The sequence below is a fragment of the Symphalangus syndactylus genome, chromosome 21 (genome assembly GCF_028878055.3).
Source record: "Symphalangus syndactylus isolate Jambi chromosome 21, NHGRI_mSymSyn1-v2.1_pri, whole genome shotgun sequence".
Classification (NCBI taxonomy): Eukaryota; Metazoa; Chordata; class Mammalia; order Primates; family Hylobatidae; genus Symphalangus; species Symphalangus syndactylus.
This window is the reverse complement of record NC_072443.2, coordinates 21,908,304-21,928,713: the sequence shown is the minus strand read 5'-3', so window position 1 is coordinate 21,928,713 and position 20,410 is coordinate 21,908,304. Positions and strand designations below refer to the sequence as shown.

Genomic DNA, 20,410 nt, shown 5'->3' with positions numbered 1-20,410 from the left:
TGCCTTATATCACAGAATCATCTTAGTGTTTGCATCATACTAAAGTCAGTGGACAAACCAGGCTTCTTGAATTAGTCAATTCTTGAAACCCCCAGATCATTTTCAAGTCTCATGTATTTGATTTAAGAGACTTTCAAAGATACTTCTACAAGTCACACAAAGTGAATTTCTTAGGTTTTCCTTCATAAATATCCCAGAAATGGTTATGAATATTTTAAACTGCATTTGAATGAAGATCCTCTAAGAAATCAGTTACTGATATTCTGGAGACAATGGATTGCAAAAACCCCTTATCCTCCTTTTCTGTTATAGACAATAAAAATTATTTTTTTACATTAAGACTTTAAGGGAATATTGACCAATATATATTTTTCAAATGTTCCCTAATACTTATGATGATTTTGATAAAGGTGGTGTGGATAAACTATATAATCATAAGACTACACTTTTCTCATGCTGTTAAAGAAAACAAAATAATTCTTTAAATGATCCATAGATATCCTGGTTAAAGTATTTTGCCAGTGAAATCTTTTTGTGTTTTTTTTTTTTTTTGTTGTTGTTGTTGTTGTTTTGCCTCAGAGAATATTTGTGAAAAAGAGGATAACAGAGATTTAACATTTTCATGTAATGAAATGAGTTTGTACTGGATGTAGTATTCTCTATTAGTTTGGCAATTTCTAATGTGCAGTCAGTAAAATGAAGAATCCAAACAAATCTCAACAACCTCAAAACTATTACAGATTTAAATCATTCAGTTATTTAACATACTATCAAGTTTATATTTTGTCTACCAGGCAATAAAATGTGTGGTGTTAACTTAGATTGACAGTTAGAGTGCCTGTATTTTTTTCCCCCAGTTGCAATTCAGGACTCTTTGGACCAGTTATTTAATCTATTTCTACCTTCCATGTTTCTGTTGTAGAGATAGTGAATTACAATTATAATCTCAAATGAGTTTGATAATAAATGAAATATTCTTATGCCTCTAAGGCACTCAGAAGATATGGATGATGCCATTTGAACACAGTTATATTATATTAAATCATTGTTTGTATTCACATAAGTACTCAAATTAAAGAACTGTTTTCCTCTTATGGTGTTGCCTGATGATTATCAGATCACGTTCAAAATACATCTCATCCTCATTCAGTTCAAATCCAAACTTTTAACATTTCCCTTGAACTTTCTTTTCCTGTTAAAATCCTGTGTTGTTAAAACATCACCATCCATCTAGTTATCCAGGTTTGAAACCCTTTTGTGACATTGGACTTCTCACTTTATTAAACCCTTTCTAGTTCATAAGTTATGAAGTTCTGTTGATTCTACATAAAATCTATTGCCACTGCCCATATTCTGCCTTTGCTTTCTCTTTCTCAATAATATTTTACTGGTTTCTTTGCTCCTATCTGGTTGCCCATTGTAAGCTAACTTGCAAAATCATTATTTTTGAACATTCAGTGATACAAAAAATGTTTTAAAAATGCCTACTAGGTAGCAAGTACTCTTATGGGTTCTGGAGACATCGTCAATCAATATAAGATCTCTGCTCTCATGGGGTGTATAGTACGAAGGGCACTAGAAATAATTAAACAGTCAATTAGTATAAAGGGCTAATGCCTCATTCCCCTATTTTGAGACTGCATTGTTTATTGCAGAATTAAAGTCTAAATTGCTTGGTAATTAAGTTCATTTACAATCTCTTCTCTACCTTCATTTCTAGTTTTATCTTTTACTTCACCCTATTCCCATATCTCCTGTTTTTCAACTAATCAAGGAAGTGAAAGATGTCTACAAAGAGAACTACAAAACACTGCTGAAATAAATCAGAAATGAAATGAATAAATGGAAAAACATTCCAAGCTCACAAATTGGAAGAACTGATATCATTTAAATGGCCATGCTGCCCAAAGCAATGTACAGATTCAACGTTATTCCCATCAAATTACCAACTTCATTTTTCACAGAATTAGAAATAAACTATTCTAAAATTCATATGCAACCATAAAGAACCCAGATAGCCAAAGCAATTGTAAGCAAAGAGAACAAAGCTGGAGGTATCTCACTATCCAACTTCAAACTATACTATAAAGCAACAGTAACCAAAACAACAGGGTACTGGTACAAAAACAGGCACATAGACCAATGGAAAGGAATAGAGAATTCAGAAACAGCCACACACCCTAACCATCTGATCTCCAACAAAATTGACAAAAACAAGCAATAGTGAAAGGACTCCCTATTCAACAAATGGTGCTGGGATAACTGGCTAGCCATACGCAGAACGAAACCGGACTCCTACTTTTTACCATACACAAAAATTAACCCAAGATGGATTAAAGATTTAAATGTAAGAACTCAAACTATAAAAATCCTAAAAGAAAACCTAGGAAATACGCTTCTTGACTTTAGCTTTGGCAAAGAATTTATGGCTCCTTTTCAATTTCTTTCGGTGACTCATAATTTCCTGAATATTACTTTACTGTACCTTCCTCTCTTCTTTGGAAGACTGCCTTCTTGTTACCTCTACTTGACAAAAATCATATACTTTTTAAAAAAAAGCAGCTTAAATATCATCTCCATTGTAAATTCTCCTATGAATTTCTCTGTTTTAGGAAGTCTTGACTGTTTACTTTCTCCTCCCTTTATATCTCAATCAATTTTAGAACACTTATGGTACAGTATTAATGTTAACAACATAGGTGTCTGTCTCCCGTTCTAAAGTGGCCTTGAACTCAGGACTAAATGCCCAATTCTTCTCTATAAGGTCACTATCTAAGCACAGAGCTAGGCACAGAGTAGGTATTCAATTTCATATTTTTTGAGTTGAATGTCAGGAGGAACAAACACATAAGAATGTTCTCCAAGAACAATTCCAGACCTACAAAAGATTTACTGAAATAACAGAATGGCAAATCAATAATTTCTAATCCTAAATTAGTTATATTATCAAAACTATTGTTTTGAAGACAGAAAAATTCAAATTTCAGCTCTACTAACTAGTAGTTGCATGATCTTAGGGAAGTCATTGTAGCTCTTTCAGTTTTTGCATCTATAAAATGAGAATAATATCATGTACTACATAAACTTTTTGAAATAATCTGATGAGAAAATATATAATTAGCATAATGTTTGTCACTAAAATGTTGATGTCCATCTACTTTCCTTTCCTTTTGTGCATAGGTATCTGCTTCTGTATTATTGTTTGCACACTATGTCATGAAAAGTTTAAAAAAAAATAGAAAATTGTTATATTTTATTGCAGATTGGTATTGACATGAAAATTATTTTATCATCTTTGGCTAAGTGAGAGTAAAATTATTGCTAGTTACATGTTTCATATGATGCAGTAAACTTCCAGTTTTAGCACTAAAATTCTTGTGTCCCAGCCAAACTAGGATGATTGGTTACTCTATATTTTGCTTGCCCAGCACAGTACAGTTGAAGTTGTAAGACTAGAGTCACATAGCCTGATATTGGAGATGTTTTCCCCTTTGGACAAGTAACCTTTTGTAACTCACTTTTCAACTCACTGTCTCTGTTTCCTTATTTGAATATTATATATTTCTCATTGGCATATTTCAATTTCCTCATTTGTATATTACTATTGATTTTATTATATATAGGTATATTATTATAGCCTCCTCCTTAGGGTGGTGAGATGAAAAGGATAATGTGTTTAAAACAGAATAGAACCAAATACTGAATACTGAGTCACCCAATAACAGCTAATTAAATGAATGGCTATATGTTGAGTATTACATGTTACCTTACTGACTAGATGTTGAATCCTAAGCTAAGAAGTGGTTTGCAGAGCTAATAAGGTTCATTAGTAAAATCACTAGTGTTAGTAAATTTAGGAGCTCTCTGGATGGTCTCAAAGGTCCATTTAAATTGTATATGCCTGAAATTGACAGGTTTGAAATTGCTTTAATGAACAAGATGGTTTCTCTTAGGGTAGAGTAAAACAATTTATATGAGTATTTTCCTATTTTAAATAACACACTATAACATATAATTTCTTAACAATAACATCTGCTAAAAGTAGGTTCTTATTCCCATTAACAATCCATGTTGTATCTTCTGCACTCTGTTTACAGATTTTTGCCTGTAACATGTTTTATGGTTAATCTAGAATTGACGGTTTTAATCTTAGAGCGATTTGAATACCCTCAGTTTATATAGTCACTATGATGATTCGATTCCATTTTCCCCCTTAATTTATTTCATTTGCTTTTTAAAATTTAGTGGTAAGCCAAATATCCTTGGAAAAATGCTGAAAAAAATACTTTACTAGTGATAAAAGAGCTGAGCAAAAATTAGGAGAGGTGATCTGCATTTATGAAAATAGTAACATTTCTTAATCTAGATTTGTTAGAGTAAATGGAAGGTGTGAGGCTAGAGAAACAAAACTTGATTTTCCTGCCGGTTCTAGAGAGCAGTAGCATGCCATCTGCATCAGTTGACCTCAGTAATATTCAGTGATGTCCTTCTTCCTACTAGAAATTACCATATAGGCAAAAAGGTTTCTTCTTAACTAAAAGTGTCTTGTTAACAATGAAAGTTACTGACAAATTTGTCTCATGTTGGATTGTTTTTACTATAAGATACTAACCATACTGAAAAATTTTAATAACAAATGAGTTTTTAAGAATGTCTTTCTTGATTTTGTATTACATTCACATTTAGAAAAGTAATGGTGATACACAAATTAAAAGCATATCTTTTGAAATTATTTCTGATTTTTGCTTCCCCAAAATTATGAAGGAAGTGGTTACGTAATAATTAATAGTTGAATTACTATTAGGTAGCAATAAAAAAACACAGCAAGGAATTTTCATATCTTGAAATACTACATAACGTCTAAGTTCAAAACTAAATTAAATTACATGTCAAATAAATAATTATATGCTGCTTCAGTTCTTGATTTTCTTCTGTAAAATCCGTTTATATAATTAAAAAATAGATACTACTCTAAATCAGTATGTAGGTAAGAATAATTTTTTATAAGTTCTTTAATGTGCTAGGCACTGTTCTATGAGCTTTACATGTTTAAACTCATTTAAACCTCATATTGACCCTTCAGGCAAGTGTAATTATTAGCTCAATTTAACAGGTAAGGTTACTGATGCACTGAGAGTTTAAGCAACTTGCCTAAGGACACACGGTGAGCAATTGGCAGCACAGAGGCTTAAAGCCAGGCAATCTGGTTCCAGAGTCTGAATGCTTGGCCATCTCCTTATACCCCAAAGTAACGCTTGTCTCCACTAGTAATTTAGGGAGCATAAAGCATTACCCCAAATCTCCATGTCTTATCCTAGAAACATCCTGGAAGGGTATTATGAACTAGGCACCATGTTGCTCCCTGGGATATTTTGTTGAGAAATTCCAGGATTTTAAAGGCCTACAAAGCTGTAAAACGTTCTATACAAACAGGAAATATGTACTAAGGACGCTGGCTGGAAAAACCTTCAGATTTTGCTTTCTCAAACATCAGTTTATATTAATAATCTTAAGATTCCATTAAAAATAAATTTGTTTTATATTATATTAATATTCTCAAATTTGGCTTAAAAAGACAAGGCTTAGCAGTTGAAATTCCAGTTGTAAGAGGCATATATGGGAACATTTAAGAGCAGCAATGTTATATGCTTTTGCAAAAACTCTGGGGAAGACACTAGAGAAAGTGTTACATTCTGAATATTTTAAGAGAGTCCCTAAGCTTTTGGTGGAAAGCATCGTATTTTCCAGTGGTATTTCAAATGCTACACTTTACTTCTGGCTTGAAAAACGTCTTATTATTAAATAAATGTTCAAATATTTTGCTTTCTGCTTTTCTGTATCATTCACTTTCAAAAGAAAATTATCAGAAAATTTAAAAATAAAATAACCCCCTAAACAGAATATATTTCATGTATTATAACTATGTAGGTAATTTACAGAGTGATTTTAATTATAATGGCAGAAACATTTTTTAAATAGTCATACATATGACATAATTAAACCACTGACTACTTTCCTTCCCCTCACCCCCAATGCACCAGGCAAGTAACTATTTCTTAATCTTTTCTGCAACTCTTCCAAGATATTTAATTTTTAAAAAGTTCAGCTTTGATAAATGCACTCTCTGTTAAGACCTCTGTGAATAGAAATATGAAAAGCCAACATGGTGTCATAGGGCAGCTTCCACTGTGATTTGTCCTACAAAGCAAAACAATGAAGGCTGAGCCAACACATGTTTTACAGCAGGGCTGATCTGTCTCCATGTTAGTTATATTTTTAAGTGGTCCAGCATCCCATGAAGGCATGTATGCTATCCTGTGCGGCTCAACATGGTTCTCTGGAGAGGAAGAGACAGCTGAGCAGCCTAGTTTCTTATTATGTTCCCAATTAAGGTGAAAACTCACTTACAAAAAAATACGAATCAGCACAAATAGTAAATACTGATTTACATGGAGACTGAGCTAACTTAGCAAGCCATGGAAAGATTTTCAGAATTTTTCTTTGTACGAAGAAAATGATTTTGAATGCTTCTTTTAAAAGTGCTGATAGTTTCTTTGAATAGGACCAAAATAAATGGCACGATCTGTAATAATAAAACATGAAGATCTCTAGGGAGTAGGTATGTTCTCAATGGAGAGTTTAAATAGCCATATATATATATATATATATATAAAATATCTATTTTTAAGATTCAAACTTATTCAAATGATATTAAGATAAAAGAAACATTTATGTTAATAAGAAGGCTTAGTTAAGGCCAAAGGCTAGAACTATTTAAAAATTCTGAAAATAGAGAATTAAAAAAGAACTACTAAAAAAATCTAGAGATTACTTAAAGGCTCTTTTAAGATTTTTCATGTCTTTCTGGCAGGAGAAAAATAGAAATTCTCTTAGTAATGCTCAAGAGCTTGATATCAAATGCATCACGCAGCTTTTTTTTTTAAATGCACTGCTAGTCTTACATAAAGATGATGCTCACTTATGTCAGTTAAGCATAACTTTATATATAGAACATTGAATTCTTTAGAACCAGGGGTTCTTTGTGTGCAAACTTTAGGATGTCCAGAGACTTCCTAAAATTGTATGTAAACACTTGCATACATGATCACATGTCCATTTTCTTGGGGAAGAGAGTAGAGCCTTCATTGGATTTTCAAAATCAGGGTTGGGGAGGAACGTTAAATAATGGCTGAGTTTTCACCTGGTTTATAATGAGGAGTCTTATTTTTGGCCAAGAAACAGAGTATAAAATCCAAAAAGAATCTGAGTTCATGACCTGTACCACAGTATCAGAATCATCAGTCCACAGGAGTCTTTAAACTCATAAACTCTGCAGTAAAGTTTTTATCAACTGAATGTTATTTGAAGGTTTAAATTATACCTTCCATTTTATATATGTTCCCATCCTGATTTTTCTTATTCCAATTGATATCTTGAACTTTCCTTCCTTAAACACTATATCATTTTGTAATGTACCACGTATTTCTCCTCAAGTAAGCCAAAGAACCAAAGGATGATGTACATGCTCTTTGGAACCCACTGACTTTAAGCAAGAGTGAACCACCTGAATGCAACCTTGACATTATCTGGTTAGCTCCCTTTGCATTTGCTGTAGAGTATATCCTAAACAGACATTTTAAAATAATCCTCTAACCTAGCACCAACAGTGTTGCGAATGTTTTGGAGGGGTTGTTTTGAGTTGTGTAACTGGAACTCAATCACTGATGTCACCCTCCTTTGTGCTTTGGTTTGCCGGTGGGTTCTGTCATTCCATCAGTGACCTTATCTTCTTTATCTTCTCCCCACCCCTGAAATAGCAATAATGTTGGTCTCTCACCCACACCTGGCTCAGAATCTCCATCCTAGTTTTATAACAGCTGCCGTCTGCAATGTTTTCTTCTGAAGCCTGCAGCTGTACAAATTTTAGAGAAGGAGAGTTCTCTAGGGACAACTGTGCATATGGGTATTAAGTAGGGCCTATATTGGTGTTTTTGATATCATCTAAACGGCGAGGGATAAAGAAACTAGGAGTTAGTAATCCAGATAAATATTTTATATTTTATATTTTGAATGATTTATTCTGGATTTTACTTTGCATATTTAATGTAGTTTTTCTGATTTCCTTTATAAGTAATTTTGGTGTAAGTAGGTAGACACACTCACATATACCTCATGCAGGGTAATTAGCAACATTCTCAACTGCAGAAATGTCTAAAATATGTACCCTTCAATTATAAAAGAAAATTCCCCCCCTTAAAGATCTCTTACTTAAAAAGTACGCCACTGGGGCCCGGCGCGGTGGCTCACGCCTGTAATCCCAGCACTTTGGGAGACCAAGGCAGGTGGATCACGAGGTCAGGAGATCAAGACCATCCTGGCTAACACAGTGAAATCCCGTCTCTACTAAAAATACAAAAAATCAGCCGAGCAAGGGGGCGGGTGCCTGTAGTCCCAGCTACTCGGGAGGCTGAGGTAAGAGAATGGTGTGAACCCAGGAGGCAGAGCTTGCAGTGAGCCAAGACAGTGCCACTGTACTCCAGCCTGGGTGATACAGTGAAACTCTGTCTCAAAAAAAAAAAAAGTATTAGCCACTGTATCTTATGTTATATAAACTTATTACAACAATATATTGTTAAATACAAAATATATGCTAAAGAAAAATGCTTAAAAATAATTGGAAGAATTTAGTCAATAGAAATTGTTTTGTCATAAGTAATTAATTTTGAAATGCCAAATTGTGAATTTAAAAATAGGTACTAACTTTTTAAAGAATGTCTGAAAATATGAAGAAATAAAATGATCCACTTTGATTTTTCTGAAGTGCAATTTGATCATATTTAAAATGCATGTACTTTTCCACTGTTGACTTTCCTTGGCATATTGAGTTTATGCCAATTTTCCTTAGCTCAGTATACATTTCTCCAAAGTCTGCCAGCTAGTCTTATATATTTGCATTACTACTTTTCTACAGTCCTCTATATGCATCAAAACTTGATAATATTATATCCACCAGATCCTAGATTTTCTATAGCTTCAAGCGTATTTATCATTCCTCGCTTACTTACATTCCATTTGTAACACCTAAGCCATATACTTGCTGAATAAAAATATTTTTGACTGTATAATAGTGAATACAATATTTTCCCTGACTTCAGCCCAGATAAGATTTCACATGAAATATGGAAAGGAAAATATTGATAAACATTGTTAGTGGACTGTAAAGACATTTTAGTGTTGGCTCAGGACTGTATGCCCTTTGCTATAGAAATGACATTATTGGATATGCGGTTTATAGAAATCTGGGTTGTTAAACCATTTTCTAACATGGCTACTCAGAGAATAGCCGTGAGGATGTCAAAATGTCTGGTATTTGAGTATAAGGCTCATCCAAATCTCTTTCCAAAGGATAAGTAAATAAACAATATTAAACATTATTCTTAATTATATACTCAGTAATTGCAAATATAGTTTTTGAATACCCATGTGTTCATAATTTTCCTGTTATTTGATTCAGAGCAGCAGACAGGAAGTCTCACGCTATCTTTGCCATTTCCTTTGAACCTAACGCAAGTCATAGAATGGAGAGAAGCTCAGGTAAAAATGTCAAAAGAGGTATTATACATATAGCATTGTACTTAAAGCACAGGCAGGCAAACAGAGGGGGTACCTCAGAAGAATATTCCTTCAGTAACTAAAGAGCTTCTACGATTAACCACAAAGGAAATATTAGGGAGATATTCAACACTGATTTTATTCCCTCACAACTTGTCTATTTCCAAGTCCCACGGGCTGCCTGTTTCCTAGTTCTCTCTTTCATAGACTTCTCTTATAATTGACAAAACTTGTTAGTTTAAGATATATATTTGAGTTTGGTCACCCATCTATTCCATATATATATATATATATATATATATATATATATATATATATATTCCATATTTATCTATCTCTCTGTATGTATCTCTATATAGCTATAATCCAATCTGGCATATATATATATATGCACCATATATATATGCACCATATATATATATGTGCCATATATATATGGAATATATCTATGCACCATATATATCTATCTATATATATATATTCCATAGATATATATGGAATTTTTGCTAGACTAAACTCAATTGTATACCTTAAACTAACATAACCCATATATATATATATATGAGTTACTTCATTAGTAAAAAAAATTATCAAGTCTCACAACCAATAGAAAACTGACAAAAAAAGTAAGCTAAAATTTTGTAGATACAAACACATTCAACCTTAAGATTCAACCTTAAGATATGATTTGCTGAGTAATTAGCAGATAATAAACGTGCCTTTACATCTTATAGGTAGGTCTAATTTTTGAGACACATTGTAATGGTTACATTTTATGTAGATTTAAGATACCATACGATGTCAGATAGTTATTGCTGAGAAGTGACAGAGAAAAGTAAATTCATAAAATTTCTATATGTTACTCCATCACTATTAATGCAGAATTTTATTTTTAATCCTTTATTATTCTCCTATCATTTGTGTATGGCAAAACAAACATCAAACTGCCGAAAATATAGAGGATTTGAGTGAAGGTGAAATCTGTCATAATGTGATCCACTAGTCTAAGACTATGTATACTCAATACTCCATGGCATATACACATATTCTAAACCACTTTCAAATACTGTTTGACAACATAATTAAGTTAAAGAAATAAGTACATGGAGCAAAGAGAGAAAGCTTATTATTTTAGAGAATATGTCCGATAACATATTTAAAAGAGGGACACATTCTTTTCAAGGAGGTAGAATTTGATTTAAATCGTAATAAATATAGTGGAGGAAGACTTTCCTTTAAAAAATAAAATTTTAGAGTTACATCAGTTCTAATTTCTCTTCTCCTTCCCCATTCTCTTCTTTCCTTTATTCTCCCCTCTCTTTTCTCCTTCGCTTCCTCTCCTCTCCTCTCGTCTCCTCTCCGCTCCTCTTCTCTCCTGTGATTTCCTTTTTTTTCTTTTTTGACATGAAGTTTCATTTTTATTGCCCAGGCTGGAGTGCAGTGGCACCATCTCGGCTCACGGCAACCTCCACCTCCCGGGATAAAGCGATACTTCTGCCTCAGCCTCCGAAGTAGCTGGGAATACAGGTGCCCGCCACCATGCCCGGCTAATTTTTTGTATTTTTAGTAGAGACGGCGACTCACCATGTTGGCCAGGCTGGTCTCTAACTCCTGACCTCAGGTGATCTACCTGCCTTGGCCTCCCAAAGTGCTGGGATTACAGGCATGAGCCACCACGCCTGGCTGTCTGTGATTTCTTCCTGTATCAGGTGACTACTACACAAATGCATTCCGTTAACTGTATTGATAAACTTCCTATTCAATTTTCAGCTAATACTTCCTGGTGTTTTTCTCCATCTGAAACTAAGAATAATAACCCTTTACTATGACCTTTTTAGAAATGGGAAACTTACAAACAGTTGGCAATTGTTGCATAAATACTAATTTCAGGCTTGTCTGCTTTCTGGTTCTCATGATTCAATGAATCTGTTATTATTATAGTTAGTGTAAAAGTAAGTACTATAGAAATATTGCTCTTTAATAGCACAGTGTGACGTGAAGCACAAAACTATTATATATAAGACATAGTCACGTATCTCTTTTAAATTTGATTATGGTAAGTAATTGGGAACTAAATTAGCACTAGAACAGGTTTTTAAATTTCTTGACTGATACAGAAAATGTCTTATGTGACCCTTAAAGTACTGTGACCGATAATCAATTGGTAGAAAGTGAGTTTACTGCTGCCCAGTGGGCATCAACCTTCAGCTGAGTGTTTAAAGTGTCATAGTATGGGCCATGGGAGAAACCACTTGCTGCCCTCAAATTGATGTCTGAAACCTGAAGGGTATTAATTCAGCTATTAGATGGCAAAGAAATACTCTAGGTTTTTTAAAAAATATAAAATAATAAAAACTTCTCATGATTACTGCTTCATTCCTCTTTACACAAAATATTAAAAACAATTTGGGAAATAAGCTATAGTTGAACAAGAAAGGATAAAAAAAAATATTTGAAATAGTAGCAGTCATTACCAAAAAGTGTCACACAAAATGTACAGAGATGACTTATCAAAATGATATAAGCCAGGAAAAGTATGTTGAGTTAATTTCAGTTTGTGGAAACAGGGACAAGTTTAGATCTATACATTTTTTATGAAGCAATTTTATTACACCTGATTTGTATGTAAGTCATGAAAACTAAACTGAGTTTTCTCTCCTATGAAAGCCCGAGGCAAATTTGGCTTAAAGCCTAGAAGAATAGAGTGCTAGAATGTTCTTTTAGATCCCTCTCTGGAAAGTTGTTTCTGTATGTGTTATAGAACAATCATCTTGCTTCTGTCATTCTCAGTAGCTAAATGACAAACGTTTTTTGTTTTCTAACAGTGATGTTGAATAATTCAAGTCACTCCTAAACTTCATAATGTCATTTCTGCCAAACATATCTGACTTGACCAAGATTTGTCATTAAAAGTTAAGGGTGAGGCCGTTAAACTCTACACAATCTGCTCATCTTCTAAATTCCAATCACTGAGATATTAATTATATATGAAAGCTACATGTTTATATTTGCAGTTAACTCTGAGAGCTTGGCTTATATAGTTTTTCTTTCTAATCCTTTGCAACAACATTATCAACAACAAAATTTCTGTACAATTGGTATCATTTGTGTCTCTAAGGAGAAAAAGGGCAATATAACACCCAATAAAGTGAAAATTTATAATCTTTTAACTCGTGTAATTTTGGTTTCTGCTCTTTCAGTGGTATTCTTGGCCACAAAGTATCTAACCACATCAATTAATTATCCAGTGATGAAGCTAAATGACATCAAAGCATATTTATATGTTTTAATTAAGTAGAAAAGAGTAATTGAAAGGCAAAGGAAAAATACCATTGTAGAATGGTCTTAAGATTTGTTGGTATAATTATGCTAACAAGGACAAGAAATGTGCATTGCTGGGATTTTTGTTTTTATTGGATTTCCCAGTCTTTTGAAGTTCCCATTACATTGCAGGCTGGGTCAGTTCTCCTGAATACGTTGATGTCATAACAATAATTTTTTAGCATTATTATTAGTTATAATAAAAATCACAAGAATTATGATTTTTAAACTCCAAGAATCAATATTTGAATTCTATTTTGCTAAGACACATATAAAATGTAAAGTAAGATTGCACCCTTTAGGTACAATGAAGGAAGGCAGCTGGATATTTTACTAAATGTCAAGGAAGAAACAAATTGTAATTACGATCATGCCGTGGATAACATGAAAAGTGTTTTAGTAAATTTGAAATTGCATTTTTAAATATTCAATATCCTATATTTTGTTTCTCTCAATAAGATATGGCTTTGGTCAGATTGGCATTTTTAGGGAAAAATGCATATTAATTTTTATTCTAAAATATGTCTTTCAGGTTGCTACTTTCTGGTTTCTTCAAATCATTTTTTTTTCTGTAATGAAAGGATACTTTAATTCTCTATCAACTCTATGAAATTACTCTTTCTGCCAAGAACACTCAGTTTTTTTTTTTTTTTTAACATTTTCACATTTTATTTTATTTTATTTTTTTTTAATCTAATTCTAATTTATTTATTTATTTATTTATTTATTTATTTATTTATTTATTTTATTATACTTTAGGGTTTTAGGGTACATGTGCACAATGTGCAGGTTTGTTACATATGTATCCATGTGCCATGTTGATTTCCTGCACCCATTAACTCGTCATTTAGCATTAGGTGTATCTCCTAATGCTGTCCCTCCCTTCTCCCCCCACCCCACAACAGTCCCCGGAGCGTGATGATCCCCTTCCTGTGTCCATGAGTTCTCATTGTTCAATTCCCACCTATGAGTGAGAACATGCGGAAACACTCAGTTTTTAATTCACTTTTCTGGCCAATTCCAAGTGGCAAAGTGTCTGAAGTCCATCCTTGTTTATTCTTGAGTTACATATTTTGGATCTGAAGCTCTAATTCTTACTTAAGTAAAAATTTTCTCAGAAGAGGAGACAGCACTATGCGAATTAGGTGCTTAGAGTCCTTTCACTTCTTTTGTGCCATTTTCACAGCATTCAGTATTATAAATATGGTTTCTGCATTCAAGCAGTCACTTACATTTCTTTTCCACAATATATTTAAGCAATATTCATTTTGTACTTGGGGCCTATCAACTGTGAGCACAGTCCTACTGCTGTATATGGTGGCAGAAAACTTCACCTGAAATACCTACCAGCAGGAATCCTGGGGGGCAAAGATCCTCCCCCTGGCACTGGATGCGGGGCCTGGATGCTATTTAAAAACCCTGCCCTCAGGAAGCTGGGGCAAAACGCCTCCACCCCAATGGCCGGGAAGGATCCTTTTAAGAGATAAAAATTGACATTAATCAAAGTCTTCCTTATGTAAAAGCATTGATCATTTACATGGAATAAAACCTAAAATCAACAAAGACATCAAATTTTACGAAGAAGTTATACAATTAAAGGGATGGAATGCATTTTTTTACTCCATAAATTTATAAAATCAACTTAGTTTCTTGAAAAGAAAGCTACTCAACTAGTTATAATTAAAGAGGGTTAGAAGCATCAGAGTGCTAGATATGGTTTCTAAACCTACATTTAGAACATAAAGCTGTGCTATGGAATAATAAAATGGATATAAATGCTAGTCATTGATGTTGTTTATTTGCAGAATTCATGCCTACGTGAGTTACAGGCATGCAGAAAATAGCCACGATAAGATCTGATATATGCTATATCAACAGGAGCAGTACTTTAGGTCTATCTCTATTAGTGCTTAAAATAAGGAAAACTTTTACATCATGCAGTAATTACATATTTTTGCAACAGGGACAAGAAAATTGATGTACACAATTATTAATTTGTTATACTTTTCCATTAGAGACAAGACATGAGAGTTTGCAAAGGTAAAACCACATGCTTTTTCATTTTTAAGAAGGATATTGTAAAGAAAAAGTAAGCGGCTTGGAAATTTATCCATAAAATTATATAATGAATCATAGAATAAAAGAATGTCAGAACGAAATAACAGTGTAGAGATCACCTAGTTAAAAATACTCATTTTAGACCAACAAACTGAGGCCTAAGGAGGGGAGTCACTGCCACGTGGTTGGTAGGCTACCAGGACAAACTCTTCCCACCCTAGAATAAAAATAAATCACGAATACATTCTTATTTGGGAGATTGCTATCCTCTGAATATGAGTTAGAAACTCTGCACTTTGGAATAGTAACATCATAAGTTGGTGTCTTAATAACTTTAAGATCCTAAACTCACTCAGAAGAAAATTTAATACACTTGCAGTATCAGAGAATGGGCATCACTGGTAACTGATATGGCCAATCAAAGGTAAAAATTGCACTAGAACCCTCCCCCACCCACCAATAAAACAAAACAAAACAAAACAAAACAAAACAAAACAAAACAAAACAAGTTACAATGATGATTGTAAGGACTGTATTTCGTTCAGCCACTCTGAAATGCCTCAGGCTGCGTAGCTTCACATTTTGAATCCTGGGGTCTTTCCTTTCATGCTCAGATTTAGCAAGTTCTGTGTTTGTGAAGAGACCTCACTCTGTATCTTGACACAAATTCTCCACCAAAAATAAGTTAAAATTTGAGGCTTCTTTGAACTTTGGTCAGAATTAAAGGAACTGGGTACACTATATATATCTTGCTTCCATGGAGAAAGTTATTGGTAAAGAAAAGTTCACATCTCTTAGATATTCAGAAATGTTTTCATGAAAGAGCAAAGTTACAATGTGTATTTTAACAGGTGAGGCCCATACAGTGTGCACTGGATTAAAGAAAGCTTAGAAAAAAAAATTAAATACAGTGAATAAACTAGTTTTGTTGTTGACTTTATGGAGCCTTAGTGTAGGGTTCTGTCAGGCAGAGCTGGAGTCCCTTAAACATTAAGAGACAGGGCAAGAATGCCAAGTGGTAAGTCAGAAAGTGCTCCGAGGTAACTTACAAGGAGTAGTGAAACAAACTTCCTTGTGAATGCATGGAATGTTTATCATTGAACACAAAGTTAATATGTGTCTGTGTGCAATGTTTCCCACACAAGGCATTTTCCACATTGCAATGTTTCATCATTTTCTGAGATAACACTCGTAATGAAGGTGCATCATTGAATACCAAGTGGAATGATCATATATTTATACAGCAGTCTTACTTAAAGTTGCAAGAGTAATGGTATTGTTACAATAGGGAAAATAATGACAACAAATGCAGATTTTATTATATGCTGTGAAAAGCTAAAATAATGCAATTTTAGCTGATTATGGATTTATTGAAGCCAAGTAATAGGAAACTAAGTTCAAGAATATTAGATCATAAAGAAACATAATAACATAGTCATGAAGAGCAAAGAAAAAATGATATAAATGAAATTAAAGGAAATTTGAAGAAAAAACTATGTACAGTAGTGGCTCTAGATAATGTTAATATGTTACACATTGAGATTTTTATCTGAGTTTTTCCTGTTTTTGCCAACATTATCCAAACTGTTAACTTAGAAAAGATGCCCATTATTTTAACTTTTTGAAAGAAACTAATACAAATATTATCTTATTGCTATGATTGCATTGATTACTGTTTTTGTTGTTGTGATGGCCTGTCATAGTTAATAGCAGCTTTCATTTTCCTAAGCTTCCTGCATCATTCATAATGTCTCCGCTATGTTTCTTTACCATGGGTAAAAAGGTCTTTCATCTATTGTGGCATATCTTCCTTAAGGAACTGTCATTTTTCACAGCTGAAAAAACAAATAAACAAAATAGAAGGACTGGTGTACATGAATATATATTCAGGTGAGATATTATGTGATAGTAATGCCTTATCATTTTTCTCCTTAAGGTTAGTTATGTCAACAGAGATTGCATGAAACACTAAAGTAAGTTTTCACAATGTATTCAGGAGAAACAGCAATTCTTTGTTATAATTCCCTTGTTTCTTCATCCACCAGGTGTTACATTTTGGGGTTTGATATAAATTAGTTTTAGTCTGGTTTTCCCAATTGCTTAAGTTGCTAACTCTCTCTGCCTGTTTTCTTTTAGCTAATTGTGGAATTTATTATTCAATGATATTGTAGCTAAAAAGTAAATGAAATCTAAAATGTGTAGCAGGAGCAATATCCACTTCCACGAATATTTTGTTTTTAGTTACATTCCGTGGAGTATTTGTTAATATAAATTAGATTTTATATGTAATAAGAATATTCCTCTAGCCGTTACAAGTTCAAGATATAAAACGTGTCATTTCACATACACTTTTCTAAAACTCTGATTTTGATTCTCTCCTTAGTGCAGTGGTTCTCCACTTTCGTGATAACTTTCCCAGTAGGGAGAGTCGCAAATTAGGACTGAGGAAAGGCATTCCTAGTATTTAGTGAGTGGAAGACTAATGTTGTTGAAATAAGTGGTATAATCTCTGCAAAAAAAAAAATTATTTCTCAAAATGCTAGTAGTACCCACTGAGAAATACTGTACGTGAGTAAAGAATTATTATTATTATTATTATTTTAAAAAGGTTGCTAGTTAATAGGTCATGTAACGAGACAGTGGGAAAAAAGCAGAAGCTGACATGGCCTGCATGCTTCCCTCTGGCTTGATCAACTGAGGAAGCATTCTGATTACAGTAAACTGACCCCTACAGCATAACCAGTTTTCAAATCATCCTAAAATATATATATTTAATCCGTAACAAGGGGTGTCCAATCTTTTGGCTTCTATGGGGCACATTAGAAGAAGAATTGTCTCAGGCCACACATAAAATACACTAACACTAATAAGAGATCATGAGCTAAAAAAAAGAAAAAAGAAAAAATCGCAATACAACCTCATAATATTTTAAGAAACTTTAGGAACTTGTGTTGGGTCACATTCAAAGCCATCCTGGCCCACATGAGGCTCCCAGGCCATAGGTTGGACAAGCTTGACTTAAACTCTGGGAAACAAAATATCTTTTTAAATTTGATATTGTAGCAATCTCCCTTAAATATCTCTATGTTGTAAATTAAGGATCATTAAACATTTGTATATGTAACAAACACGCACATGTATTCCTTAATCTAAAATAAAAGTTGAAATTATAAAAAAAAAGAAATTTTCACATGTGCTTAACAAATCAGCTCTGAAGGCAAATTGTCAAAAAACATTTGTGTAACAGATAGCAGACTAACAATGAGCTTAAACTGTGCTTCAATTTCATCATCTGTAAATTGAAAATTATAACTGACTCTAGTGGGCTGTTCATGAGAATTAAATGAAGCAAATGATTATAAATATAAACCATTCTTATTATTTAACAATCTTAGTGTTTCTTTAAAAAGAAACCTTTAAGCATAAAACTGAAATAAATTGATAAAATTTCATAATGCAGATTCCCCCACATACATATACAAACTCCTCATAGAAAAGATTCCCTTCTTTGAAGATTACATATTAATAATTTACTTTTGATGGCAAAAAGTTTAATAGTAAGGATAATATCTCTGTAATATAAATGAGATATGACTTCTTCAAATTGTTTTAATTAGGTTGCATTTTTGTAAATACCCATTAAGATCTATAAGTAGACAACAGATACACTGACTTAATAAAAGAAAATTTAGAATTGGAAATTTGAAATACATGCACACTTATGTGTGTTTGAGATGGTGCAGGAAGATTACTTGTTACTATGTTTGGTCCTTTCTGTTACACCTTGTTCAGTAATGAGTTTACTTCATACTAGTGTTTTCCAAAATTGGGCAGGGGGGTATACCAACAGAGTGCATGGAAGATGGGCAGTAGAAAGAAAATACTGAAAATTCCATTTATATTTATGCTCTTTCTCATCCTTTAGTAATTGCTACGTTTATTTTTTTATAAATATATACAATATTGTACTAGTTGATACAAATAAATTATAAATAAAATATACTGATAATATCCCCTGTAAAACTTGCTCAAACATTTTTATTGTTAGATGTGTGTGATCAGAGAATTTTGGTGATCACTTACCTAAATAATAAAACAGTGAGAAAAATGCCAAAGTCAGAATGAAGTAAATAATTTACTTCAAGGGCTTGAGCAATCAGGGCAAAGCTTGCATTTTCCCTGGCCCAACACAGTGATCCTAGAAGACCATGTTGTTTCTCACATAGTGGTGTCCAATCTTGGATATTCATTAGAAGATACATAATAAAGGCCCAAGTAAGCAAATAGAATATGGAAAATCAATTTCTTCAACTCCTAAAATGAGTTATTCATCAACTACATTATGAAAATAAGGATGGTATCTAAAAAGAGGAGGCCACACAAAACCATTGGGAGCACTGTTAAAAGTACAGATTCCACCCATATCATAGCAAACCTGGCCATAAATATGTAGCATTTTATGTATGTTGTGCCTGTTTGTAGTGTGATTATTACATGAAATCAAGTATTGAAATAAAATGAACTTACAGTCAGACCTAAATTGTTAAATTTTGTACCAATAATATGTAAAGTGAATATTATTTTGAAATATTTTTATTTTGTCCTTATTTTATATTTTATATGTTTTATAATAAACAAAACAAAAATAAGGCAGAACATATATATGATTTACAAATGAGTATTTATACAGTGGAGAGTTTGGGCTCAAAATGTTTGATGATAGGAACATGAACAATAATTTGAAGAGCTGAGAATAGAGTGTATGCATTCAGAAGTAAGATAGTTTCTTTTTTTTTTTTTGAGACGGAGTCTCATTCTGTTGCCCAGGCTTGAGTGCTAAGGGGTGATCTTGGCTCACTGCATTCTGCCATTCTGCCTCCCGGGTTCAAGAGATTCTCCTGCCTTAGCCTCCTGAGTAGCTGGGATTACAGGTGCCCGCCGCCATGTCTGGCTAATTTTTGTATTTTTAGTAGAGACAGGGTTTTACTATGTTGGCCAGGCTAGTCTCCAACTCCTGACCTCAGGTGCTCCGCCCACCTCGGCTTTCCAAAGTGCTGGGATTGCAGGCATGTGCCACCACACCCTGCCCTTTCTTTATAATTGAGCATCCAGTATTGAGTTCTGTAACTGGCACATAGTAGCCATTCCCTTACTGGTTTTTGGATGAACTATGGTAAGTCTGAGCTACAGTAAGAATAACTTCAAATTGCAAAGATAACCTAGTCTATTGAACCTAATGCAATACCAAGGGCTACTTTCCCTGAATAATGCTCATTCCTGAAACTTCAAATCTTTATCTATCTATCTATCTATCTATCTATCTATCTATCTATCTATCTAATCTATCTATCTATCATCTATCATCTATCTATCCATCGTCTATCCATCCATCCAACTACCGACCTACCTACCATCTTTC

General features: G+C 33.3%; 1 protein-coding gene across 4 annotated transcripts in view; it reads right to left on the bottom strand.

Moving 5' to 3' along the window:
- Positions 1–20,410, bottom strand: part of EPHA6 (EPH receptor A6) — a 951,077-nt gene that overhangs the window by 137,052 nt on the left and 793,615 nt on the right. For all 4 annotated transcript variants that reach the window (XM_063630562.1, XM_063630563.1, XM_063630564.1 and 1 more), the window contains one exon: positions 14,281–14,406. In XM_063630562.1, the coding sequence (XP_063486632.1) occupies positions 14,281–14,406 (126 nt within the window). The remainder of the gene's footprint in view (positions 1–14,280; positions 14,407–20,410) is intronic.